The sequence below is a fragment of the Plasmodium inui genome (genome assembly GCF_000524495.1).
Source record: "Plasmodium inui San Antonio 1 unplaced genomic scaffold supercont1.14, whole genome shotgun sequence".
NCBI lineage: Eukaryota > Apicomplexa > Aconoidasida > Haemosporida > Plasmodiidae > Plasmodium > Plasmodium inui.
This window is the reverse complement of record NW_008481848.1, coordinates 257,613-281,189: the sequence shown is the minus strand read 5'-3', so window position 1 is coordinate 281,189 and position 23,577 is coordinate 257,613. Positions and strand designations below refer to the sequence as shown.

Below are 23,577 nucleotides of genomic sequence, written 5' to 3'. Positions count from 1 at the left end.
TCCCAAAGTGCTGGGATTACAGGCGTGAGCCACTGTGCCTGGTCTTTAGCTATTTTCTTTATTTTTTTTTTTTTTTTTTTTTCAATGTGCTTTCCATTCTGTTCACCCGATACATTTCGCTAGTTGTATGTTCCCCCCATGGGTTGCCCAATTTTTAATCGTTTGTAAAAGCAAAGGATGATTAAAATGTTTTTTTTTCTTCTTCTTGGTGAAGAAGCATTTGTATAGATATAAACTGCTGCAAATTATAAAGTGGTAAGTTTTTTTTTTTTTTTTATGGGTGGAAAAGGCATGAGTATTTCTCTTCACCGTGGCGGAGAATGTCGACACCAGATCCCGGCCTCTGATTTTCCCCATGGCACCTTCCCTGTGATAACGATTAAGACATCCTAAGATGAATTTCGTGAAGGTATCCCTCGATTCGTACCCTGTCAAGTAAGGAATGCGAAGGAGGGAAAGACACTTACCCCGTCTGTTTGGTTTCTTCCTTTTTGTGCGGCGAGTCTTTCCCCCACGCCGCTACACCTGGCAGCTACACCTGGTCGATACACCTTGTCGCTCCCCCCCCGCAGGTACTACAACCGAACGCACAAAGTCACCAACACGCTGAGGCTGAAGGGGATAGGCCTTCTAACCTGGGAGGAAGATGACATCATAAATTTCTTTCAGAACCTGGACTTGACCTTCATGGTCTATTTGATACTGCAGCAGAATGTCGTCTACGTGGAGTTTTACAAAAAGAAGGACTCCTCTTATGTCTTCAACATTTTGAACCACGTAAGGTGGAGCCGTTGGACAGATCAGCGTGGCAGGGTGGCGTGCTAAGTGAGCATGCCAAGTTAGCATGCCAAGTCCGCCTGCGAAGTGACCATTCCAGGGAGGATTCCCATCACGCGTGCGTTTTCTTTTCCCCTCCAGAACCCTCCAAAGGGACAGCCGGAGGGCAAAACGCACATCCAGGCGGAGTATGTGAATGTGCGATACGACATTAAGGAAGACTCCCCCATCGTCTATTCGAGGGATTTATCCGGCCTGCTGGGAGGCCTCCCCGGAAAGGAAGCTAGGAGGGAAGATAGCAGGGAAACCCACACGGGGTGCGAATCCCACATCGGTTTCCAACTCAACGGTTCCGAACTCAACGCTCCTAGCAGCCGGGATGACGTTTCCATCCAAGCGGACGCTATCGGCGAAGACTTTACTCAGGAGGTTATCCGCACGTACGAGCAGGAACAGTGGCTTAAGTACACCAAAAATGATGGTACGTTTCTGCGGCCCCGTGAAGGCGGCATTGCAGCCACGCGGTAAACACTTCGACATCACTTCGCCGCCACGTCTACACCGCCCATCCACCACGTCTCCACCTCCCCCCACCGCAGAGATCAACTTGTGCCACTACTTCTGCCGGAGCACGCCGAACAAAATATACAAATCGTACTGCATCCAGGACCCGCGCCTGTTCTTCTCTCTGGAGTGCCTCGACCGCATACGGGTCCTTCTGGACGGCCGCCAACCGAACCAGATCTCCATCCTGAAATGTCACGTGAATAAGGCTGTGGAGTATGTCATCGAGTCGAGGCATATTTTCCAGGTGAGTTCACACGGAGCAGCACCTGAGCGATGCCACGTGGGGTGGGGTGGCACTAACAGATTGATGCCCACTCATTCTTGTCACCCCCAGTGCACATTCTTATAATTGATGCCCCACAGCGTGATGATTTTTCTCTCTTTTCTCTGCCTTTCATCGCCCCTACCCCCGTCGTTAGGACGAAATAGCTTTCTTAGTTATGAAGAACGATTTACCCATGTCCTTCCTCGACATTCGAAATGGTAATGATGTGGGACGTCTTCACTGTCACCTGACACACACACACTTCGTCAGCGGGGAGACTGTGCAAAATGTTCTAACCGTGGTTACACATCTATATCCATTTCTCCCCTCCCCGGCGCAGAAACCAAAACGAACCTAATTGTGGCGAAAAATACCCTCATTAAGATTAAGGGCAGAAGGAGATACGAACTCATTTTTGGGATTCCCAAGAAGAAGACGCTTCCATTGGAGGGGGAGGTACCTTGTTGCGCTTAGAGAGGGAAATTATTATTTTTTTTTTTTTTTTTTTTTTTCCTTTTTTTGGTGCACCTAGATGGAGCACATCCTGGAGAGAGAGCCTTTTCAAAAACATTTGCCACTCGTTTGTGCCTTCCACCCTGCATGCAGACGATGCGGCGAAAGGACAGCTACTTAATTATCTTCCGCTTCATTGACGAGCCCAGCGTGAAGAAAATGCTAACCCAGAAGCACAGGAACCAGAAGGTTAAGGACGAACCACAAGAGAAGAGCTGCGTCTCGGTAGAGGTTGGACGTGACAACTCGGATAACATTGAGAGGACCTACGTCCTCGATGTGTATAACAAGATAGCGCAACATTTTTGCTACACCAGGTGGGGAGTCTAAAGCGTGCTGCTTTGGTGTAGTGACGTGGTGCTGACTACCACCTCCAAGAGGCGAATTCCACCATCAGGAGTCGCAGCCAGAGGGAAAGTTCGTCTGTCGAAGCAGCCTTCTCTGGAAATGCTACCCCTCCCTGCGCTACACCATTACCCCCCCGGATACCGTTCCCCCCACAGGTACAAATCCTGGAACAACGTAGAAAATCTCATCAACGAGGAACAGGAGGGAAACCTAATCATGGACGTAGGGTGTGGCAACGGCAAAAACGTGCAGGTCTCATCGAAGTACTTTTTCATTGGTCTGGATTTCAGCTGGCACCTTTTGAGGCTTGCCCAGAAGAAGTGGAATTCGGATTTGTTCCTTGCCAACTGTGTCAGCATACCTTTTCGATCGAGTATGTCTCGGCGGAGGATCGCACTACAGCGCTTGTGCGCCGTGGGGCTGCCACTCCATGGAGAGTAACTTCGTAGTGCTTCCACCTAGTGCCTCTGCGTGGTGCCTCTACATAGCGCCTCTGCTTAGCGCCTCTACTTAGTAGCTCCGCCTAGCCTCACCATCCCCTTCATGCAAACGGCTCCTCTTCCTCCCCTCCCCGCAGACATAGCCGACCTGTGCATTTCCATCGCGGTGATTCATCACATCGGCACGCATGCAAAACGGTAACTGAGTAGGATGAACGATAAGGATCTGACGTGTCTCCCCTTGAAGAACACTACCGGTCATGCTCCCAACACTCTTTCCCCATTTTTCTTCTCTTTACAGACGAAATGCAGTGGCTGAGATGGTCCGATGTACCAAAGTTGGGGGCAAGATCCTGATATACGTCTGGTAAGTGGCACAGCTGCGGGGGGCGTAACCTCTCCGCGTTGCTTCACAGCTGCGTCGATTCATAACTACGTCGCGTAATAGCCGCTTCCCTTCATAGCCGCTTCCCCTCATAGGCGCTTCCCTTCATAGCTGCGACCCTTCCCTTCACTCCATCGCAGGGCCTACGAGCAGCAGGCGAACGTGGTCGGCAACCGGAAGTTCGATTCCCAGGACAGTAAGCCCGGCGGCTTGCCCGCGTAGATATGTGTTCCCATGGATAAGAGCCCCTAAGGGGGGTCCCCTCTGCGCAAGCGCATACTCATGGGATGCTAACTATCTACATTGATTGGTCTCCTCCCCCCCTGGGCAGTTTTCGTTCCCTGGTACCTTCAGCCGCAGCACACCCTGGAAGGCAGTGAACACGTGAACGAAGCAGAAGCGGTTGAAAGGGAAATCCTCCACCCAGCCAAAAAGGGTAAAGCGTTGCAACAGTGCTGAAAAATAGGCAATCGAATACGCTTCTGCGCGTGAATGTACATTTTTTTTCTCTCTCTTGCCCGTTTCTTAACACCGCAATGATGTGTTGCTTGGTCGTGAGTTGGCTTGTTGGTTCTGTTCGGTTCATGGCTTCCTGGCCCACTGAGTCAACGCGAGAAAGGGGATGGGCTTAGTTGGCCCCTCTCCACACAACGGCATGCCGACATCACCGTGACGACCGCCATCCTGCGCTAACCTTCCTTTTTGTGCACAGTTTTATTACCGTGCATTTCTTTGAGTAACTCCTGTTTTTACTCCGCCGTGCAGATCTGCAGAAGCTCCAGAGATACTACCACGTGTTTAGGAAGGAGGAGCTCCATGACTTGTGCTTAAGCATCAGCGGAGTCCGCATCGAAGATTTTTTTTTCGATACTAATAATTGGGCCATTCTTCTGAGGAGAGTTGCATGACAAGCCAGTTGGCGAGGCAGTTGGAGTAGCAGTAGCGGTAGCAGTAGGGGTAGCAGTAGGGCTAGCAACTGGAGTAGCAACTGGAGTAGCAGCTGGCGTAGGACCGTCTGCCAACCTGACCGTTTGCCCACTCTCAATCATCTCTTTTTTTGTTTGCTTCTCCCATTCGTGTCGCCACCTCTTTGGCTGCCCTCATACGAGCAGCAGTGCGTATCTCCACCGCTAATACAACACACCTTTTTATAGCCCTCCTTTTTATTGCTGTTTTTTTTTTTTTTCTTAATTTTTTCTTTTTTCTTCCCCCCCTTTGCGTAATGACATAAAAGGTAACCTACTTGTCATTTGCGCAATGTGGCCAATTTGATCCCCTCGAATTGCGTTGAATGTTCGATCCTTCTGAACAGCACAATAGGGAGGACTACGTTCCACCCTGTTTGTTCCCCCCAACACGTGTACATTCCTTCCTGTGGGGGAAGAAGAGGGAGTGCCTCGTTACCCCGTTGAGATGTCCCACCATCCGTTGAGTTGTCACCGCAGTTCGTTAGGCAGACCTCCCCTCCGTTCGATGGAACACTCATCTCTTCGATGCACCATCCGTCCCTCCGATGGACCACTGGTCCCGTCCTTCTTTTTTCTTCCTCCGCTTCTTGCTCCTCCTCCCCATTTTATGTGTCCCATTTGTCGCATTCGTTTTCCCTGCTGAGTACGCCCGGCTTCTCCCCCCGTGAAGAAGGGTGCCCCCGCTTGTAGCTCCGCCTGGATAGACATCGCGCACAAGGGGATGAATGGGCAGGAAGGGGGAGTAGAGGCTGGCGTGCCGGAAGGAGAGGATGAAGGAGCTGAAGCGGGTGTCTCGCCCGAGCAGCACACGTATGATGTCATCATCGTAGGCGGAGGAGTCTTCAGTTGTTGCCTGCACTACTATCTAAAGAGAAAAAAACCAGACATAAAGATCCTGATACTGGAGAAGGAGCAAACACTGGGAGGGTATATCAAAACAGAATGGATAGGAGATGATAAAGGGAAGAACTTCCTCTGCGACTTGGGCCCAAACATACTTAAAATATCCGATGACAGTTACGAGCTACTCAAAGAATTGAACCTCTTGTCACATGTAAGGGTCCTAAATAGAAGGCTTCTTAGATACGTATACGCATGTGGAGGGCTATACCCCCTCCGTCTGAATATCTGGGGCTACTTTGCTTTCCCCCTTATAAGTGTGACCAATAAAGTGAAGCTAATATTCAAGCTGCTATTCAAGCGGTACAAAAAATTGAGTGCGTACGATGAGGACATTAGTGTGGAAGAGTACATGCGGGAGAACTTCGATTTGCAACACTACAACTTTTTGTTGCTACCTCTGATTTATGGATCATGTGGGGGGGTGGGTAGCATTTCGGCCGTCTCCTTTTTTTCGCGCAACCTCAAACTTGGTGATAATAAACTGAACACGTTGCGCGTGTGGAAGGAGCGCATGGGGGGTGGACTGTGCAGAGTTGATAGCCTGAGAGGGGATGAAGTTGGCTGTGCCGCTGCACCTTCCAATGAAGGAAAAACGCCAACGGGAGGGAAACACATCTCCGTGGGCCTCCAACACGCATATGCGCGAGGAATAAATGGGGAGTACGACCAATCCTCCTCCTTCAACAATGTTATGCACAGACAGGACACGCGCAACGGTGAAACCATCGGGTGGGACACAGTTGGAGGGGATGCCATCGAGGAGACAAGCGGCCACCACGCAGGGATGGACACCATGAAGGGCCAGCCTCCTTTCGTGGACACCCCCCACGTGGAAGTGTACCTCCACTTTGTAAAGCGAATCTACCAAAAATGCAAACGCGCCGTCCTTCAGGTCATGCCGCCGCTCTATCCCCAGCTAGCCAAAAAGGACTCCAACGAATATGAAGAAAAAAAAAAAAAAAAAAAAATCTTAGGAAAAACAATATCCTTGAAATATGGCATGTACGAAATAATTGACAAACTAGAAAAAAATATAAATAAAAAATATGTGTGGACGAATGAAGAAGTCGATTCTGTTGAAAAGCACAACGAAGATACTTGGGTCTGCACCATGAGAAGAAAACACTCGAGGAAAACCTCCTGTATATACGGGAGAAATGTCATCCTTACGGTGAACTCCAAGACATGCGCCAATATCATGCGAAAAATCTTGCCCCCAGAAATGAAGGCCAATCTTGTAAATGTCCAATACTCAAGCCTCATTAGCGTTATAGTGTATTACCATAAGAAGGACATAACCCTACCCCCAAACTGCTTTGGAATTTTGTCAGCCGACAAAACGAATCACATTCTTGGTTGCTTCTACACAAGCAACATCTTCAAGGAGAGGTGCAATGACGACAGTGTTGTTCTATTGACCCTATACATGGGGGGACAGAACAACCCTAATGATGTCTACATGGAGGAGAAAGACATAATCGAGATAGTGTCCAGAGAACTCACAAAAATATTTCATGTAGAGAACAATGCCCAACCTGTTATCCTCAAGGTGAAGAAGTGGATTGACTCTATCCCCTTCTATTCGCAAAACTACGAAAGGAATTTGAAATGCTTCCTAAACGAGCTGCATAACCCGGAGTACCGGAACTTATTTGTTGATTCGAGTTGGATTACCGGGACGTCCATATCTGACAGGATTGTTTCGGCGAGAGACTTGTCGGAATTTATGGCGGCCAGCGTGTTCCCGGTGAAGCCGTGCTACGCCAATGCGGCGTTGGCATGACAGGGGAGACACCTGCACAGTGTTATATCCCGTGCGGTATCTCGGCTGCCAGAGAGTATTCTTGCCCGGCGCGCTAAGGCGGGGCCATATTCCATCCATTCTCCGGAGATCTGATTAGACGCACATTACGCGAATATGCCATTTGCACCAATTGGAAAAGAAGAAAAGAAGTGATACATAAAAAGGAGAGCTTTTGTATCTCCACGTAGTTTGATCGCAAATTTTAAGAAAAATACGTAGTTCATAAGGAAGAAACGAAATAAACAAAAGGAAAAGAAGAAGAAAAAAAGGAAATATATCATTAAAGGGGAGGTAACGATGAAGAGCATACTTAAATGTTGAAGACGGTGGCAGAAGCCATTTGAGCATTGACCATGAGGTCACGCATGTGCTCAGCGATAAAATGGAGATGTCTGCAAGGTGTGCAAGATGTGCAATGTGCAAGATCTGCTCTACTTATGCACTACGGATGGGGAGCCACTTTGCAAGCAGTTTTACCTGACCGGTCAGCAGAACTCTCCGGTTGTGCAAAAAAAAAAAAAAAAAAAAAAAGAAAAGGTAGTTAGTTTTGCCTGAATAAGCAATAATATTTCCAACTGTGTGCAAGTTTTATTCGTATATATATTTGGCTAGCTCAACCCAGCTAGCTATCTATCTGGCTATTTTTTTTCCCCCTTTTTTTAGTTCCCATTTAACACATCCTGCTGTGCACTGCACGGTGGATGTTATTCTTTACAATTTGACTGCCCTTTCGTGCTACACATTAACAAAGACGCCTTGTGACGCGATTGGCGATTTGCAGTTGGGACAAGTGGCGCTCCTAACAAGCCACAAGTCGATGCAGGATTTGTGAAAGGTATGGCTGCAGAGAAGCAACGTCCGCACGCATTCTCCCACCTGGAAGTCGTTCAGGCAGATGGAGCACTTGGACTCGCTCTGAACATTCTTAATATAATGATATGGTAGGTTCTCAATTTGCTTCAGTCTTAGCCCCTGTCGATAAATGAATATTCCATAATCTCTCATCATGTCGATGTTGCCACTCCACCTGCTGAATATGTCATTGTTCTGCATGCTGATGAGTGTTCTCTCGTAGATTCTTGCCTGGTACTCCAAATATAGGGACAGCAAAATGAAAAATAAGTATAGCAGGATCCACACATAGCAAAGGGCAATCCACAGTACAATGAACCATGGATGGTTGTTTCTTGGCAGGCATTTCGGCGTATATTTAATGATTTGATATATCCACACTGTGCCCACTACATTCCATACGAGAAAGAATGGGAACAAGACGCACAGGACTAACAGGTTGATGTAGTACGGGGGAGTGTTTCGTCTATATATGATAAGGTCATCTCCATCGTTGCTTAAATACTGTGCCAGGAAATGAGACAATCGGTAGAGCACTATAGTTATGAAGGAGACCACTAGCCATACGTGAATTGGTTTGTGACATTTGGAAAAATCGTTCCACTGTAGTAAGATGTCTCCGATCGAGTAGCACACGGACAGCAGCAGGATGAAGTCGTTGTAACTCATTCGCACGCGCGCGCTTTCGCCGATCGCCTCCATCTTGGAAGAGTATGTGCTGTCTGGGCCCCCCTCATTGTTGTTTTTGCTTCCCCTCTGTGCTCAGCTTTACGCCGGCGACGAGTGTATGGTGGACAGCCGCACGAGCGGGGAGAGAAGCATAACCACGTGGCTATACATACCCAAACATGACGGTGTTACGCAAACAGGACGATATATGTGCATATATAGTCACGTACTTATGCGACCGCGTTTTTCTTTTATGGGGCATTTGGGTAACCTGACGGAGGGAATTAACGCGGAAAGAGGGAAAAACATTTTGAGGTCTCTTCACAGAATTTGCCTTGTTCTAGGCGATTCACAAAATTGGGGGGACCTTCCTTTTGGCCAATTTTTTTTGGGGTGGTTGATAATAAGGTGGCATACCCGTACAAATGTTCGTGTGTGCTCTTTTACGTCTAGCACGAAACAGAGTGGGGGAGGTGGCGAGGAGAAAAGCCAGCCGTCCCGTGGTCACACTGGCCTTTCACGAGTTCATGAATTGTCAATATATGTCCATGTATATATAAATGCGCGTAGCTATTCATAACCACACGCATCATGTATGCATTATGGCACTGGGGGGCGAAATAACCTAACTTCTTGGAGCGAACGATGTTTTTTTCCCGCTTTACATTTGCTTCCAAATGGGATAGTAACTCTTGCACGTGTAAGCATCCCTTTTTCCTTGATGCATTGGGGGAAGGCGAATGCCTCTTGTCAGGTGCTACCAATCGTCGCGCCTTTTATTTTTTTTTGGGGGGACCCGCTGAAGATTTTTTTCTTCCTTTCATTTTGGTATGTCCCGCTGGAAGGAGAAGCCACTCCTTGGAAGAGGAGAAAATACAGAAAAAATAGAGCAGAAATACATCAAAAATACAGCAAAAAAAGAGGAGAAAGGGAAGGCAAACCTACTGATGAGCTGATAAGCATGCTTCATGCCAACAGGTCAGTACGCCAATACGCACGTTCCTACATTAGCTATGAAGCCCATAGCGTACTTACCCCCCATGCAGTGGACATATAAGCAGTGGGAGAAGAAATTACGCCTCCCCTCCTACCGTGGCATCCCATCAGATGCTAAATCGGAAGTGTTTTGCCCATCGAATGGCCAGCTTGACATGCTTAAAATTATGAAAAAATGAAGAATGTTTGAACGAAGAAAAAGAAAAAAAAAAAGAAAAAGTTAAACTATTTTACTGTCAGACGGAAACAAGTTATTGTTACGCTAATTTTAAAACGAATTGGGCGAGGTGGACATATCGAATAATTAGGGGGAACTTTGGTTTTGCAAAATAAAACAAAAAAAAGGTAAGGAGGTGTGGGTATAAAGAGGCGGATGAGCAGGGACATTAGGATTCCTGCTCATATGCGGAGGCATGAACGTCCATACGTCTACACACTCGCAGGTGTATATGTGCCCGTCTGCCTAACGCCTCTTGAAATTCTTCTTGCCTTTATTTTTTTTGTTCTTCTTAATTCGCTTTTTCGTCTTGAAGCGTGCCTTACCCTTTCGGTGGCTTTGTGTGTTCCCCTTTCGATCGTTCTGTGTCATCCCCTTTCGATCGCTCTTTGTCTTCCCCTTTCGATCCGCTTTTGCATTCTCCTTTCCATCCCTTTGTTTATTCCCCTTCCCAACGCTTTCTTCGTTCCTACCCCGTCGGCCCTTCTCTTGGTCCGACTTAGAGTGCCTCAGAAAAAACTCCTGCACGTTGAGCGTCTTAAGCTTATCTTCCTTCCGCAGCTGGTCGATTTTCTGCAAATTTTTTTTTTTTTCTATAGCTTCCATTTGGCTAGCCACTTTTGCAGAGCCACTTTTCTTATTAAATTTCTTGTTCATTCTTTTTATTTTATTCTTTTCCTTCTCTTCCACCCGCTCATGATCTTTTACAATCTTCTGTCTTACTCTCTCCATGTGCACGTCACTCTTAATCATGTCGGCCAAGAAGTCGTATGGCCTGTTAAAGGAGATATGTAGGTCTTGGAGCTTCTTCAGACCGTCTACTACATTCTCATGTGTGAGCCTCATGAATTCACTTTCTCTCACTGGGCAGTTTCCAAACAATTTCATTTTTTTTAAGTAAAAGTTTTCTGAACACGTCAGGTCTAACTTTTCCAGCCATTCGTTGTTCCCCTCAATGGGGGGTAACCTGATCATTATTTCTTTTCTCTTCTTCGCGAGGAGGGCTTTGTTTTGGGCCGACCGTTTTGCTTCAGCGCAGTCGTCCGGGTCTGTCCCCAAGGGGGATCTGCGGGTTTCCTCCCTCAATAGACTCCCTCTCTGGGTAATCTTCCTCAACTTGGTTGCCTCCTTTTGGTGCTTCCTCACTACCCCTTTCCCTTTCTTGCTTCGTTTCTCCCCCCCCAGTAACCCCATCCGCTTCAACTTTTCTAGAATTTTCCTCGCGGCGTCCTCCTTCGCGGATGTCTTTCCCTTCTTTTTCACGAGACTCTCCGTGCCGTTTTTTTTTTTCTTTTTTGTGTGAACCTCTTCCCCGTTGTTGCTGTGGCGGGTCCTCTCCTTCTTTTTCTCCTTCTTCTTCTTCCCGATCCGGTCTACCGCCACTGGAAGTGCCTTCATTTTGTTCCACAGATAAAATGGGAGAAGCAACCACAGGGAGAGCAGCAGGCGATGCAGAAGTAGGCACAGTAGTATGCGCAGTTGTACGCACAGAAGTAGCCAATGGGTGAGGGTTCCCTTGGTGGGTAAAGCATACGTTACAAAATAACAACGCGGTGGGAAAAAAGAAAAGAAAAAAAAATGCGACAGAGAGACTGACCAATCAGTATAGCTAACTACATATCGGCAGCAGCGTTAACGGGACGACGGGTTTCTTTTATCATCACCTCCCTTCCCCAGACCGTTGGAAAACTCACAAATTGCAGTGAAATGAGCATAACTCGACAAAGTGATGCCCATTAAAAAGAGGGCGTTTCGGCATCCTACCCCCCCCTTGGCGCAGATTAAAATGGCGAGGCTTCGATTTATTCTCCCCTACGCTGCAGCTAAATAAAAAAAATGCTTCCTTATCCCGCTTGGCTATAGTTGCTAAAATGAAGCAGTCAACTTTTGAAATAAATACAGAGCGGCTCCGCATAAGGAAGGGGCGCCTTCATACGTCATATACGGCTACATAAAAATGTAAGCATTCATGTATAACCCTCCACGCGGGGATATATTAAGGGTGCGACTTTTTTTTCCCACTTTTTTTTTTTTCCTTTTTTTTGAAAAAACATCTTCCCCGTTGTAGGTGGCCCGCAGAGTTGCTCTTTTTTTTTTTTTTTTTTTTTCCGATTCTCACCCCGTCGGGGAAAAGAGGCGCAAAAAGGAGGGTTATAACTCCACGTAGATAGAGATGCTTGCCATTACTATCATCTATGCACGTATCTAAATCCGTATGAACATGTTTATGAACTTTCTCGAGTGGAATGTTTCCCAAGTGGTACCACGTTCCCCCAAACTGATTTGTATCCCCCATTTTTTAGAAAGCGTCGCGTAACCCTGGAGTGTTTTTCTCATCACATCTGAAGGGGATTTTTTTTTTTTCCTGTTGCCCCTGGCTGCCTCTTCGCGAGGTTCCATCATAATGTTTTTCCTCCCATCGGCGGCATTATTCTACCCCCAACCGTAGGAGCGCAGCGGAAAAATAGAAAATTCCGTGTATGCATGTGCCTATGTATACTTGTGCGTAACGTCGCCCCTCAGTGATCAAAACGGATGAGACTTTTTACTCCCGTCTGTTTCGCTACGCTGGGTGTCCCTATCACCCGCTGGAGGGAGTGGCAACATATCACTTGCAGCGGCTACAGTAGCTAACGTGGAGACGCTGAGAAGGGAGAGAAGCAGGAAAGAGAAGAGTAGGGCAGAACTAGGGAAGAAGTTGTAAGACTCCTTGGAGATAATCACCCAATCCGCATGCCAACGTAGTGTACCCGGGCAGAAACGTCTGCGATACGCCACACGTCATAGAAGGAAAACGGACCCTTTTTTGGAAGCAGCAGAGGAAGGCACAAACGTGAAGGCGTACATACCGTTTAGAGGAGGGGCTCTTTCGCGTAGGTCTTCTGGCGTTTAGTGTAGGTTTCCTGACGTGTGGTTCCCCCTTTTGAGAGGCCCCCCTTCCAAAATGGAGGACGAGCAAAGCAAGGAAGAAATCATTGAGCGGCTGGAGGAAGGGAAGGCGAAGACGAGAAAAGGTAACCTAATCCTGAAAAAGCGAAAGGGAGAGTTACACGAGTCTTCCAAAAACTGCTTATTCATTTGTAGCAACAAGAGGACGGAGGAGCTAAAGAGCTTCATGCAGGATCTCTACAATCTACAGAAACCTTTCACATGCTACATGCCCAAAGTGCACCCGAACTTGGCTGACATCCAAACGAAACTGAATGAGGTAGTCGACATATGCGTACACAATAGCTGCTCCTTTTTTCTGTCCGTTTTCTCCACGAAGAAGAAGCCGTCCAGATTTATTATAGGAAGATTATATAACAACAAGTTGTTTGACTTCTACGTCTTTACTCTCCTCTCGTACATTCCTATGAAAATGTTTCCCCGTGCAAAGGACGTCTTGTGTGACACCAAACCGATTGTTCTCATTCAGGGGTCCTACTTCGAAGAGACTGACATTACGAAGAATCTGCGAAATGTCCTCTTTGATTTCTTCAAACATAGGAATGTCGACTGTGTGAGCAGCTCCTCAGTGCAGCGCCTCATCGTGATTACCTCGCTGAGCGGGGGTGGCACCACAAACCAGCTGCTCTCCTTCCGCCAATACTTACTTACGAAGGAGCATTTTTGCCACCCACAGACAAGTGATGCTCCTCCCCCCCTGGAGGAGGTCGGCCCACGCTTCGAATTTGTTCTGGAGAATCACCAGATTGCAGGCTACCACCTATTCGAAGAGGCAACCAAAAATATCGACCAACAGTTAAAGAAGAAAAGCAAGAAAAAATTAAAGAACGTCCAAATGGACGAGTTGGGGAACAGCATCAAACGCGTCTATGTGCAGAAGCAGAGCTTTGGCAAGCTGCACACGAAGCATACGAAACTACACAATAGGGTCAAGAAAGGGGGGCGCGGGACCCACCCGGGTGGAGGCAACAATGCACGAGGCGCGTCCCAAGCGCTTTGAAGATGTTCCATCCGTTCGTTCGTCCCTCCGTCGCCATTTGATCGGGACAATTTGATCTTTGCGATTTGTTAGCGGTTCATTTGTTAGCGGCTCATTTGTTAGCCCATCATTTGCCAGCCCTTCATTTGCTAGCCCTTCATTTTGCGTTTTTAGTTTTTTTTTTACTTCTCTTTTATTTTTTTATATTTTTTCTTTTCCGCCGCGTGCCACTTAAAAAAACCGTTTGACACTGGAAAGTTTTCCAAGGAAAAAATGTACACAAAAAAAAAAAAAAAAATGTAAAAAAAAAAAAAAAAAGGAAGAGAAAGGGAGGAGAAAAGGATAAGAAAAGGAGGAGAAAAAGACGATCAAAGGAGGCGAAAAGGACACGGAAAGGACGCGAAAAGGACGTTCCCAAATGAACACCCCCCTTCGGGAGCAAGCTTGAAGAGGTATCTTACTGCTGCTCCTGGTGCTGCTCCTGGTGCTGCTCCTGGTGCTGCTCCTCCTCCTGCTTTGCCCCCCTCAGATCACCCCGTTGACGTTGTAGCCGCGACTCTTCAGCGACTTCCGAATGGACAGGACTCGCAATATCTGGTCGCGGTTCCAGTTCACCATGTCGGAGTATTTACTAATGAGGATGTTCTCTAAGATGGGCTTCTCATTAATCACTTCCTTTACTAAGTCTTCCTCAGCATAGGGAATGTCTTTCAAGCCAAGGTTTACTTTTCTCAATACGGCCTTCAGGCTACTGCTTATCAGATTTTCCTTCATATTTTCCACTTCATTACATAGGTCTACACTTCTTACCTTAATGACACTCTCTTCTGCGTATTTTTCATTTCCCCTGTTCCTGTCGATTAGTTTGATACCCCTCCGTTGGCTATTGGACGTGTTAATTTTTTGGATTAACCTTTTCCCCAATTCGAGATGTTTTTCTTCTTCTCTGTTTTCTCCTTCGTGGTCACTTGTGTGTATATCGCTCCGCGCTGCTTCGCTGTCTCCCTGGTAATGACCTTTTCTGGACATGCGCCTCCAGTTTCGTACCGAGGTAGATTGTCCTCCGATGGCTTCCCCCCTTGTACGATTGCCTCCTTGGTTGCTCCTAGCATCGATTCCACTCACCTCGCTATGGTCACTTTGGTACGTCCCATCATTTCTTTCGCAGTTACTTATGTTATCTTTCGTTCTCTCGGATGAGCATCCCTCTGGGGGGTTGTTCCCCCTTAGTTGTGACATACCGTTATAACACTTCATGCGTAAGTTGCTCCTTTCCCCATTGTAATTGATCTGTGCATCAAACGGGGTTGTCCCTTCCTCCTCCCCACGCTGCTCTCCAACATAATCCCTAGCGTAATAATTCGAATAATAAGTCTCCTTTTCCATCTTTGTATTGACATGACCACGCATTGCATACAACCCTGTGCTCCTTCCACTGGGAAATTCCTGTCCGTAATGACACGGGTTAGGATTTCCCTGCATACTGTCACTGTCATAGTCGACGGGTCTGCTGCCGCCACCTGCAGATAGTTTGCCACTTACCGCTTTGCTTCCAAGGGGCATCATGTTGGTAAGGTTCTTTAGCTTCTTTGGATTACTACTCTCCTTACTGTTTTTCTTATTTTTTCTCTCCCCTTGTTCTCCCTTCATTGTGTGCTTCTTGGAGTAGATCCCCTGGAGGGGGTACCCGCCGGGGTCTCCCCGTCTCTTGTTCATAGAGAGGTTAAGCGGGGTGAATTGCTGCCGCGAGTGGTGCGTGCTTCCAGCCGTTCCATACAAATTCGATCGAACCATTTGGTCCTCCCCCGTCGCGGCCTCCCCGGTCGCTGCCTCTCCCTTCACTGCCTCTGTCTTCACTGCGTCCCTCTCCATTTCTCCAAAAGAAGAATCCCTGTCCACTGGGTACCCGCTCTGACCTCCCTCCGACGGCACATACACATGGTTGATCGAAGCATAGTTGTTAAGATTTCCTCCATAAGAGGCACTCTGACTTGCGGAATAGAGCCCTCTGGAAACATTTTTCCTGTTACTCCCCGGCTGGTTCTTTCCCCCCATATGCGTCAATGATGAGGGTGTCGGCATGTTAACTGCGTTCACCTTTCCTCCCCTCTCGTACAGCGGCCTCCTGCCACTCGGCTCGTAGTTGTAATTTTGGCCTCCCCATGGCTGGCTTCCCCGGTCGCTCCCCTCCCCTGGATCTGAGCCACGTCGGTCAGAAGCAGCCCGGTCAGCATCAAGTCGTTCAGAAGCACCCCGTTCAGAAGCACCCCGGTCCGCATCTCTCCATTCGGTAGCACTCCTATGAGCTTCACCCCAATCGATGTTACCCCAATCGACCTCATTCCAGCCGCTACCCCCCCCCTTGTGGCGCTGCTTCCCCCCCAAAGCGTCTACCTCTCCTGGCTCCTCGCTGTCCAGACACAAAAACTGGAACTTATTCTTAAGGGCATGAAATTTCATCCGGATGATGTCCTCCTCACTAAGGGGATTCATCTCGATGCTTAGAATACCCACAAGGAAAAGAGCATGGACGAGGGAGTAGTACACCGTTTTATTGTCACTGAGAAATCTAATGGCTGTCTGTGGGGAGACTCTAATCAGCTGCTGCATTTTATCAATCAGAAGCACCACATCATACATGTTCATGTTACTAAGAATTGCATGTCCCTGTTTTGTTATCATTCCTTTTTTGTCAATAAGTTCGATACTTTCATTCTCTTTATTTGAGTTCCATTTGTCTCTATACTTTGCCTGCTTCTCTTTCTGCTGCTTGGTTGACCCTTTACTGGGGTGCCGACCGTCTCGATGGCCTTTCTGCCACGGAGGGAACCCCTCCCCGTCTTCCGCTCCGTCGTCCTCCTCATCGTCTTCCTGATCGTCGTTTCCATTTTCCACTAATTCAATGCGCAACTGCCTACCCTTGAGCTTCTTCCTTCGCGCGTACGCCGCTACACCGTTCGGATTGCCCCCGAACTGTACGTATCCGTGGCAGGTCTTAATGCCGATCTTTGTTCTCTTCACTCTGCACATAGGTGGGGAAAGCGGTACAGACAAAAACGTATGACACTGATGTGAATCTTCTGGATGCTCACATTTAGTAGCCCTCTTTAGGTGCCTCAAATAAGGAACCTTCGCGTTGGCTACAGTTCCCACATTCAGCAATGCAACGAGGAGATATATTTTTTCATTCTCCTCACCTGCAGTAGGTAACCTCACATGTTGGTTTAAAAAAATCCTTTAGCTCCTCCTCTGTCACATCGTACGGCAAGTTCGAAACTGAGAAGGAGAGAAAGAAGAGAAGCGGAACGGTGATGAAGCGGTTGTCTAGTGTAGCGGCAGGCCGACTGGTTGGTGCGTCCGTCTAGGCAGCCCACGCTTCAGCGCGACCACTGGCTAGGCAAAAAAAGCAACAGGAAAAGAAAACACAAAGAAGCGAGGACAAAAGGCCAAAATGAACGAGGCGAAACAAGACCTGCGCAGCTGAATATGCCTACCGAAATATTCGCTTGCACAGGAGCTCTCCGCCATGCTTAAAAATGTCAAGTACGCAAATGTTCACGCACTTTTCCACTTGAACGGGAGGGGGAAACAAAAAAAAAAAAAAAAAGTTCAACCGCCGCTAATGAAGAAATATCAACGCGGCGATCCCTCCATTGAAATTTTTTTTCATGGCAAGTTTTTGTAGGAATTAGAAAAAATTGGTTCGAAACTTTTTTTTTTTAAATGCTTCGTTGTCACGCAGCTTTGGTTTGCGCCCGCGGGGGGATTTCCTCAGCTGCACGCAGGTTGCGTGGGCAAAAAAAAAGGAAAGCAGAAAAAGGAAGGTGGAAAAAGGGGGAGCGATAAAAGCAAAAGGACGGAAGCCAAAGGGTAAGAAAAAGAACAGCTAAAACAAAATCGTCTTGTTTGCTACGTGAACTTGTACGGTCAACCTAGCAGCCTATTTTACGCAAAAAAAAAAAAAATTGATTAACCGGAGGGGGTAGAAAAATCCCTGCCCCTCCCCCCCTCGACGCCCATTTTGGACTCCCCCCTTTTCCATCCTATTGTTTGCACAAAACGATACACACATGAGTTTGTATGCCCAGGAAGAGCAACTCATTTTGTAAAAGCACCTCTTCGAATGCCCGACCAGGAAAAAAGAAGAACGAATGTCGATGGGGTCCTCACCCAAGCACTACAACGTTGAAGAGGGAACCCCGCAACGTGAACAACGACATGTTCTGGTTTGTCCAAACATAGAATGAGGAGAAAGGAACAGACACGTAAGCAAAGACGTGAGGGTATGGGGGATGCCTCACTGGAGGAGGACAAACGTTACTGAGTGCTCCAAGAATGAAAAACCCAATAAGGGATGAGGAGACAGATGTCGCCATGAAGTGAGTAGAGAAAGAAGACCGCACGTTATAGCGATGTTAATGCTTCCCATGTGTCTTTGCTATTGGTAACACTCATTTGGTCATTTTTTAATGGTGCGTTCTTTCCACTGTGCAGGCTTCTCCTTGAAAGAAGGCCCAATTGAAACGATAGGTAATAACCACATATGGTGGGAAAAGAACCTCCTCTCGAGGAACGTCACTTAGGGCGCGTAATTCTACATATCACAGTCTGTTGTAACCCCAACGAGGTTCCGAACTATGGTGATTAAAGCAAACGAAAACGTGCCTTTGTGTGCAAAACTTACGAGTGAAGAAGAAAGAATACCGTCCCCCCCCCTTTTGGGTGCTTTGCAAAAATGAGGAGAGTTCGTTCCTTTGCAATGTTCTGCAATTGAGCATGATCTGGGCAGACGACGCGCCTCTACGCAAAAAAAAAAAAAAAAAAAAATTACACACAAGGTCGCACATATACACCTACAGACACGCTTGCATGGGAGTATCATCGGCGGTTGGAAGTTCTCTGCCGACGCGATGCCGGGCATTGCTAAGACAGATTTAACTGGGTGGAAAAAAAGGAATCAATGAAGCGGAGGGGTCGAAGCAGGTGCGGGTAAATGGAAAATAAATCAAAAAAAAAAAGAAAAAAATCGAAAGAATGACCAAAAAAGTCACCAAAAAGACTATGGCAAATTTGTCGCAAAGAAGCAACGTGGTGAAGTGACCAAGGGGGCGACTTCCCCTTTTACATGGTAGACCGTCGGTTCTTCAGTTTTTCCTGCAGTTCCTTGTCCGTTCCCGGCATGATGAAGTGAGCCCCTTGTAAGCTGCAGAGATGGAGAAAAAAAAAAAAAAAAAAAAGAGGTGCATATATGTGCGCGCGGAGTGGTGTAGGCTTACTTCCGTGCAGCAGCTTGCTGACATACACGCAGTGAAACTTCAGCATGAGCGCCCTTCTTTCCATCCTTACACATTCCTGCTTGGCCCGATTTTCACACCACCCGGGGATACAGTGTTTCCGTTGACGTCCGGGCGCTCCCACGAGTTCTGGTTATCTTCTGGGTCGTTTAGCCCCACGCCGCTGTACTCCTTGTGGATGCGTTCATTTTTTGAAATAAATCTGCATCGATGGGGTGGAAGAAAAGGGAAGGAAGGAAAGGAGGAAGGGGTGGGGGGGGTATGTCTGGTAGGTCAAGTAAGAGACGCAAAAAAGAGGAGCAGCAATCGGTTCAGCAAAGAGATGTTTTAGAATGTGGTGAGCGGTTACATTTAGTTGCACGTGTTTTCTCGCTTCTTTCTCTTTTTTCGTTTTTCTTTTTTTTTACGCGGATGCCTTCGCAAGGGCCTCCATGGCGATGTTAGCGGCAAAGCCATTCACCGACTGATTCTTTCTGTTAACATCGGTTAGGTCAGTTCTGTGAAATGGGAGTTACATGGAGATGGTGGATGGGAACAAATTCGAGTCGGTCAGTGCGCGCATGGAGGTATGTCCCCGCGTGGGCACCCGGCAGATGTCCTCTCCCTCGTTTCCACCGGCACCAAGTGTGTAATGCTTTGCTACGCGCGTCAAACTGTATGGGTGTATCATCCCCTTTGTGAAGTTTTCATCGTTCTAGCCGCTAGTCTGTTTGTTGAAATCGGGGGGGAGGCAACCCCAGCAGGGGAATCTCCACTGCGCAGCACACTTTCGAATACCCCATGATAAAAATGTTGTCTTGGACGAGTGTCCCCATGGAAGGGTGCGAGTCTGGAGATTCACTCTGCTGCTGGCCAAGCCCACACCAAGTTAGCGGCGGTCATATCACTTCAGATGGGTCACTCCCCCTTTCCGCACAGCAGTTGAAACTCTCCTCCATTTCTGTGCGCAAATGGGTATACACAATAGGTGTGTTTCTCTCATCTTAAGTGTGATTTTTTTTTTTTTTTTTTTTTCTTGTTACTTCTTTGGAGAGTCTCTCGCCTGCTCCGTGCAACTTTCATTGTGGTCTTTGGTACCGTCCTGAGGCACGGTTTCCCCTGCGTCCTCCACAGGGGTTCCTTCCTCAGCAGGGCCGGTTTGCATTTTTACACATTCGCGTCCTTTCTGTCTCCTATGCTATACTATTAAGAGAGGGATGTGTGTGTGCTGTGTTGTGTTTTTTTGCGTTTCGCGAAGGTGACCACACAGGGGGGCAATGAAACAAAACGGAAGAAAAAAAAAAAAGGAAGCAACGATCAATAGCCAAAAAGGAAATGGCCTAATATATAAAAAAGAAAAAATGAAGTTGCAACTTTTTATGCCTTCACAGCGAAGTTTAAATGTTTCCCACAATGTTAACAGCTTTTTTTTTCTTTTTTTTTTTTTTTTTTTTTTTTGTGTGTACCCTCATTTCCAAGGCTTATAATTTTGTATTAATTGGGGAACAATCTTTGGAGCAAGGGGACATGGCTTCGTCCACATGGTGTCCGTTGTGCGCGTGGAAAAGGCGAGTTTCAATCGAAGGACGAATGTGATCCCTTGACTTCGCGCTGTTTTGTTCGCTATGTTGTTCGCCATTTTATGTTCCACCTTTTGTGCCATCTTTTGTTTCATTTCACCCCCCCTCCTTGGGGTTTTTTCACTACCTTCTTACTCCTTCCCTCGGCAGCAACGTGTAACGCACCCGTAAAAGTGGGGGACAGCATAGGCAGGAGGAGGGGTCACACAAGGTGGAAACACACAGAGCAGCAGCATAGGATGGTCACTCGCTTTTATTTTCCCCTACACATTTTCCACGCATTGAACAATGGAACCTTTGGAGTTCCTTCTCCTTCCACATTTTAAGCATCATAACAACGTACAACTATTTTTTTTTTTTCTTTTATAACCGTCTCCGCACGGCAAAAAAGCCCATGCCGGACGCTTTTCCAAATGGTGAGGAAGCGTCGCCCCAACTAATGACCAAGCGCAGCAGATTAAGAAAAAACAAAACGGGTAAAAGAACGGGCAACAGAGGACAAAGTGAACCACATGGTGGGATAAATTAACAACTCCCTAGGGTCGCCCCCTCTGCCAGCGCTGTCAATCCATGCGCGATTTTTTTTTCTTTAAGTGGCACATTGCCCGTGACTGCCCGCAATTTCTAGCCGTCCATCAGGAAATACCAAATGTAAAGGGTCACACGAATCGGGAAAAAAAGAAAAAAAAAAAGACGTTATATTTTCCCCAATTGTGGCAACTGCCTTGTTGCGGCAGTTCCTTCGGGATCGCCTTTCATCGCGTCATGGGGAGAGAGCCCACACACACTAGTCTTCCATACTCAGTGTCTTGATCCGCACTGCGCGGGAGTTAATTTATCGTCGTCTAAGCTGCTGTGAGCGCGAAAAAAAATCAATTCGGAACGCGCAACTTTCGCATAATCTGGCAGAAAAAAATGGTCGGTGGTATTATCCCCCAAAATTTACACATGGGTAACTGACGCCGTCTCAAACGGTGATGCGTCTGACCTTGGGAGCCGAACTGGGATGCTTCCCGCGCTAACCTGGCAAACACGACCGTGCGAGTAACAACCTCTCAGTGACGATGGCGAACCCAAAGGTTAATTTACCTCATTGCGAAACGATTCGCGAGAGTACTTTCCACTTTGTTCTAATGCAATTTCCACAAATGACACATTACGGCGAGGGCATGAAGCCCCTACCTTTTGCGTGTTTTTCTTTTCTTTGGAGGGGGGCTATTCTTTCCTCCTTCCACCTGAACGTTTTTTTTCTTTTTTTTTTTCCTTTTTTTTAATGTGACAATAAATGCCAAGCAGCTAACCTGGCCACCAGAACAAATCGGAGAAGACGCACTTCGCGAAGGGGAAAACAAACTGGTACACATTTTTTAATAATCATGGCTGGTGATTTGTTCTCTCACCCGCTGGTTTTTGTTGTTCTAACTGTTCTACGTCCTCTTCTCAGTCCTCCTCTTGGCCTTCCTCTTTTTTTTTTTTTTTTCTTTTTTCTGGAGGGACGCAGATCGAACCAGGTTACACATTTGCGCGGTGGCTAGCTTCTTAATTTTCTGGTAAATTAGGGTACATAAAAAAAGAAAAAAAAATGAACAATATGGCATTTGCTCACCTAGGTGTGTCCTTTGTGAATTTAATTTAACTCTATTATTTGACTTTTTCTTTTTCTTGTTTTTTTTTCCTTTTCAACGTGGTGACGCCTTTTCCATGGATGCCTCGGTTTCTTTTGTAACCCCCCCCCTTTTCTAAAGAACCCGAAATTACCCCCCACCCCCCCTAGGAAACACACACCATACAAAATGCGGCTGCTTCTACATCGCGCATGCAAAGGAAAAATTGCTAAAGAAATTATAATGGAAATTAAATCATGACAAAAAAAAAAATAAAGTGAATAAAAAGAAGTGAATAAAAAAAAAAGTAAATAAAAAGAAGTGAACAAAAAAAAGGTAAAGCGAACGAAAAGAAGTAGAGTGAACGAAAAAAAGTAAAGCGAAGAAAAAAAAGTAAATAGAATAAAAGAAAACAAAAGAATCTCCATGTTAGTACTTCTCGACACTACATGCTACCTCAACTCATGGCTTTCCTCCCACTTTTAACGGAGTAAGTGGGCGCGCGATCTAAACAGGCTGACAAGTTCACTTATTTTCTTTAAGAGGTGACCCGACGTCCGCTTCGGCACTTCGTCAAGTTGCGGGTTTCCATTTAGTAAACTACCAATTCGGCGCGTCACCAATTCGTCACGTGACCAACTCGCCATTTTGCCCATTTGCCCATATACCAAATTGCCAGATCCATTTGCTCCCCAATTTTATTCCTCGAAATGTGCAACACTCCTGTGATTACCCCGTGGCCACAAATTAAGATGTGTTCATTTTATATTGTTTTAAATTAAGAAATAACTCTACTAATTGATTTTGCTGAAAAGGCTACCCCAACCTCCTGTGGGGTTCACCCACCTGGATCTTTAATGCACACAATGAGCTTTAACTAACCTTCTACACTGTTTTGTCACCACTTTTTTGTTGCGTTTGTAGTGAAATTTGTTCGACTCATTTTTGTTCAGCAACCCGTGAGTTACATCCATTCGGTGGAACTCTTTGCAACAAGCCTTCAAACTGGACGGGCGGAGACTCCGCCGCGCACACGTTGGGCTAAGCCCTTTTTTTTCTTTTTTTTTCCGCACTCACATTTCGTCACTAAAGGTCACTTTACCTTTTTTTACGTATTCTTTTTTTCCTTTAGTGCCGCTTCTACCCCTTTTGGGTTTTTTTTTTCCACTTCGTGCGTTGAGATGTCCATCGCGGTGCTACAGATGTTCACGCGAGTGCACACCCTCCACCCTCGGATGACCGCGGGCATACTTTCCCTCGCCCGTACGTGAACGCCTGTGTGAGTAAAAAGGGGAATAATAGAAACGTAAACACGTAAAAGCTGGTACGGCAAACGAGTGAGCATCATCTGGTGACTTCACGCTATCCTCCATCACATCCACTTGATCATTATGCCCACACACTATTTGGAGTGAAGACTTTTATTAGTCTTTTTTATGACCTGCAAAATATCATACCAGCCTTTTTTTTGCTTTTTTTTTTTTTTTT

The 23,577-nt window shown here is 46.8% G+C and overlaps 6 protein-coding genes across 6 annotated transcripts; 2 read left to right on the top strand and 4 right to left on the bottom strand.

Moving 5' to 3' along the window:
- Window positions 1-394: 394 nt before the first annotated feature.
- Window positions 395-6,949, top strand: C922_03399 (oxygen-dependent protoporphyrinogen oxidase; the record flags this gene model as incomplete). The annotated part of the gene is made up of 14 exons (XM_008818991.1): window positions 395-435; window positions 573-777; window positions 919-1,258; window positions 1,377-1,588; window positions 1,764-1,827; window positions 1,950-2,065; window positions 2,216-2,439; window positions 2,626-2,843; window positions 3,048-3,108; window positions 3,212-3,277; window positions 3,436-3,491; window positions 3,627-3,731; window positions 4,061-4,137; window positions 4,934-6,949. The coding sequence occupies 14 exons, from the start codon at window positions 395-397 to the stop codon at window positions 6,947-6,949; spliced, it is 3,801 nt and encodes a 1,266-aa protein (XP_008817213.1).
- Window positions 6,950-7,705: 756 nt separating this feature from the next.
- C922_03398 (hypothetical protein) lies at window positions 7,706-8,524 on the bottom strand (the record flags this gene model as incomplete). Its single annotated transcript, XM_008818990.1, has 1 exon — window positions 7,706-8,524. The coding sequence occupies one exon, from the start codon at window positions 8,522-8,524 to the stop codon at window positions 7,706-7,708; it is 819 nt and encodes a 272-aa protein (XP_008817212.1).
- A 1,426-nt stretch (window positions 8,525-9,950) lies between these two features.
- Window positions 9,951-11,102, bottom strand: C922_03397 (hypothetical protein; the record flags this gene model as incomplete). The annotated part of the gene is made up of 1 exon (XM_008818989.1): window positions 9,951-11,102. One exon carries the CDS (start codon window positions 11,100-11,102, stop codon window positions 9,951-9,953), a length of 1,152 nt encoding a protein of 383 aa, XP_008817211.1.
- Window positions 11,103-12,648: 1,546 nt separating this feature from the next.
- C922_03396 (hypothetical protein) lies at window positions 12,649-13,653 on the top strand (the record flags this gene model as incomplete). Its single annotated transcript, XM_008818988.1, has 1 exon — window positions 12,649-13,653. One exon carries the CDS (start codon window positions 12,649-12,651, stop codon window positions 13,651-13,653), a length of 1,005 nt encoding a protein of 334 aa, XP_008817210.1.
- A 504-nt stretch (window positions 13,654-14,157) lies between these two features.
- Window positions 14,158-17,160, bottom strand: C922_03395 (hypothetical protein; the record flags this gene model as incomplete). Its single annotated transcript, XM_008818987.1, has 3 exons — window positions 14,158-16,654; window positions 16,830-16,908; window positions 17,127-17,160. The coding sequence occupies 3 exons, from the start codon at window positions 17,158-17,160 to the stop codon at window positions 14,158-14,160; spliced, it is 2,610 nt and encodes an 869-aa protein (XP_008817209.1).
- A 1,593-nt stretch (window positions 17,161-18,753) lies between these two features.
- Window positions 18,754-20,070, bottom strand: C922_03394 (hypothetical protein; the record flags this gene model as incomplete). Its single annotated transcript, XM_008818986.1, has 4 exons — window positions 18,754-18,835; window positions 18,979-19,128; window positions 19,334-19,423; window positions 19,949-20,070. The coding sequence occupies 4 exons, from the start codon at window positions 20,068-20,070 to the stop codon at window positions 18,754-18,756; spliced, it is 444 nt and encodes a 147-aa protein (XP_008817208.1).
- Between the last annotated feature and the right edge of the window lie 3,507 nt (window positions 20,071-23,577).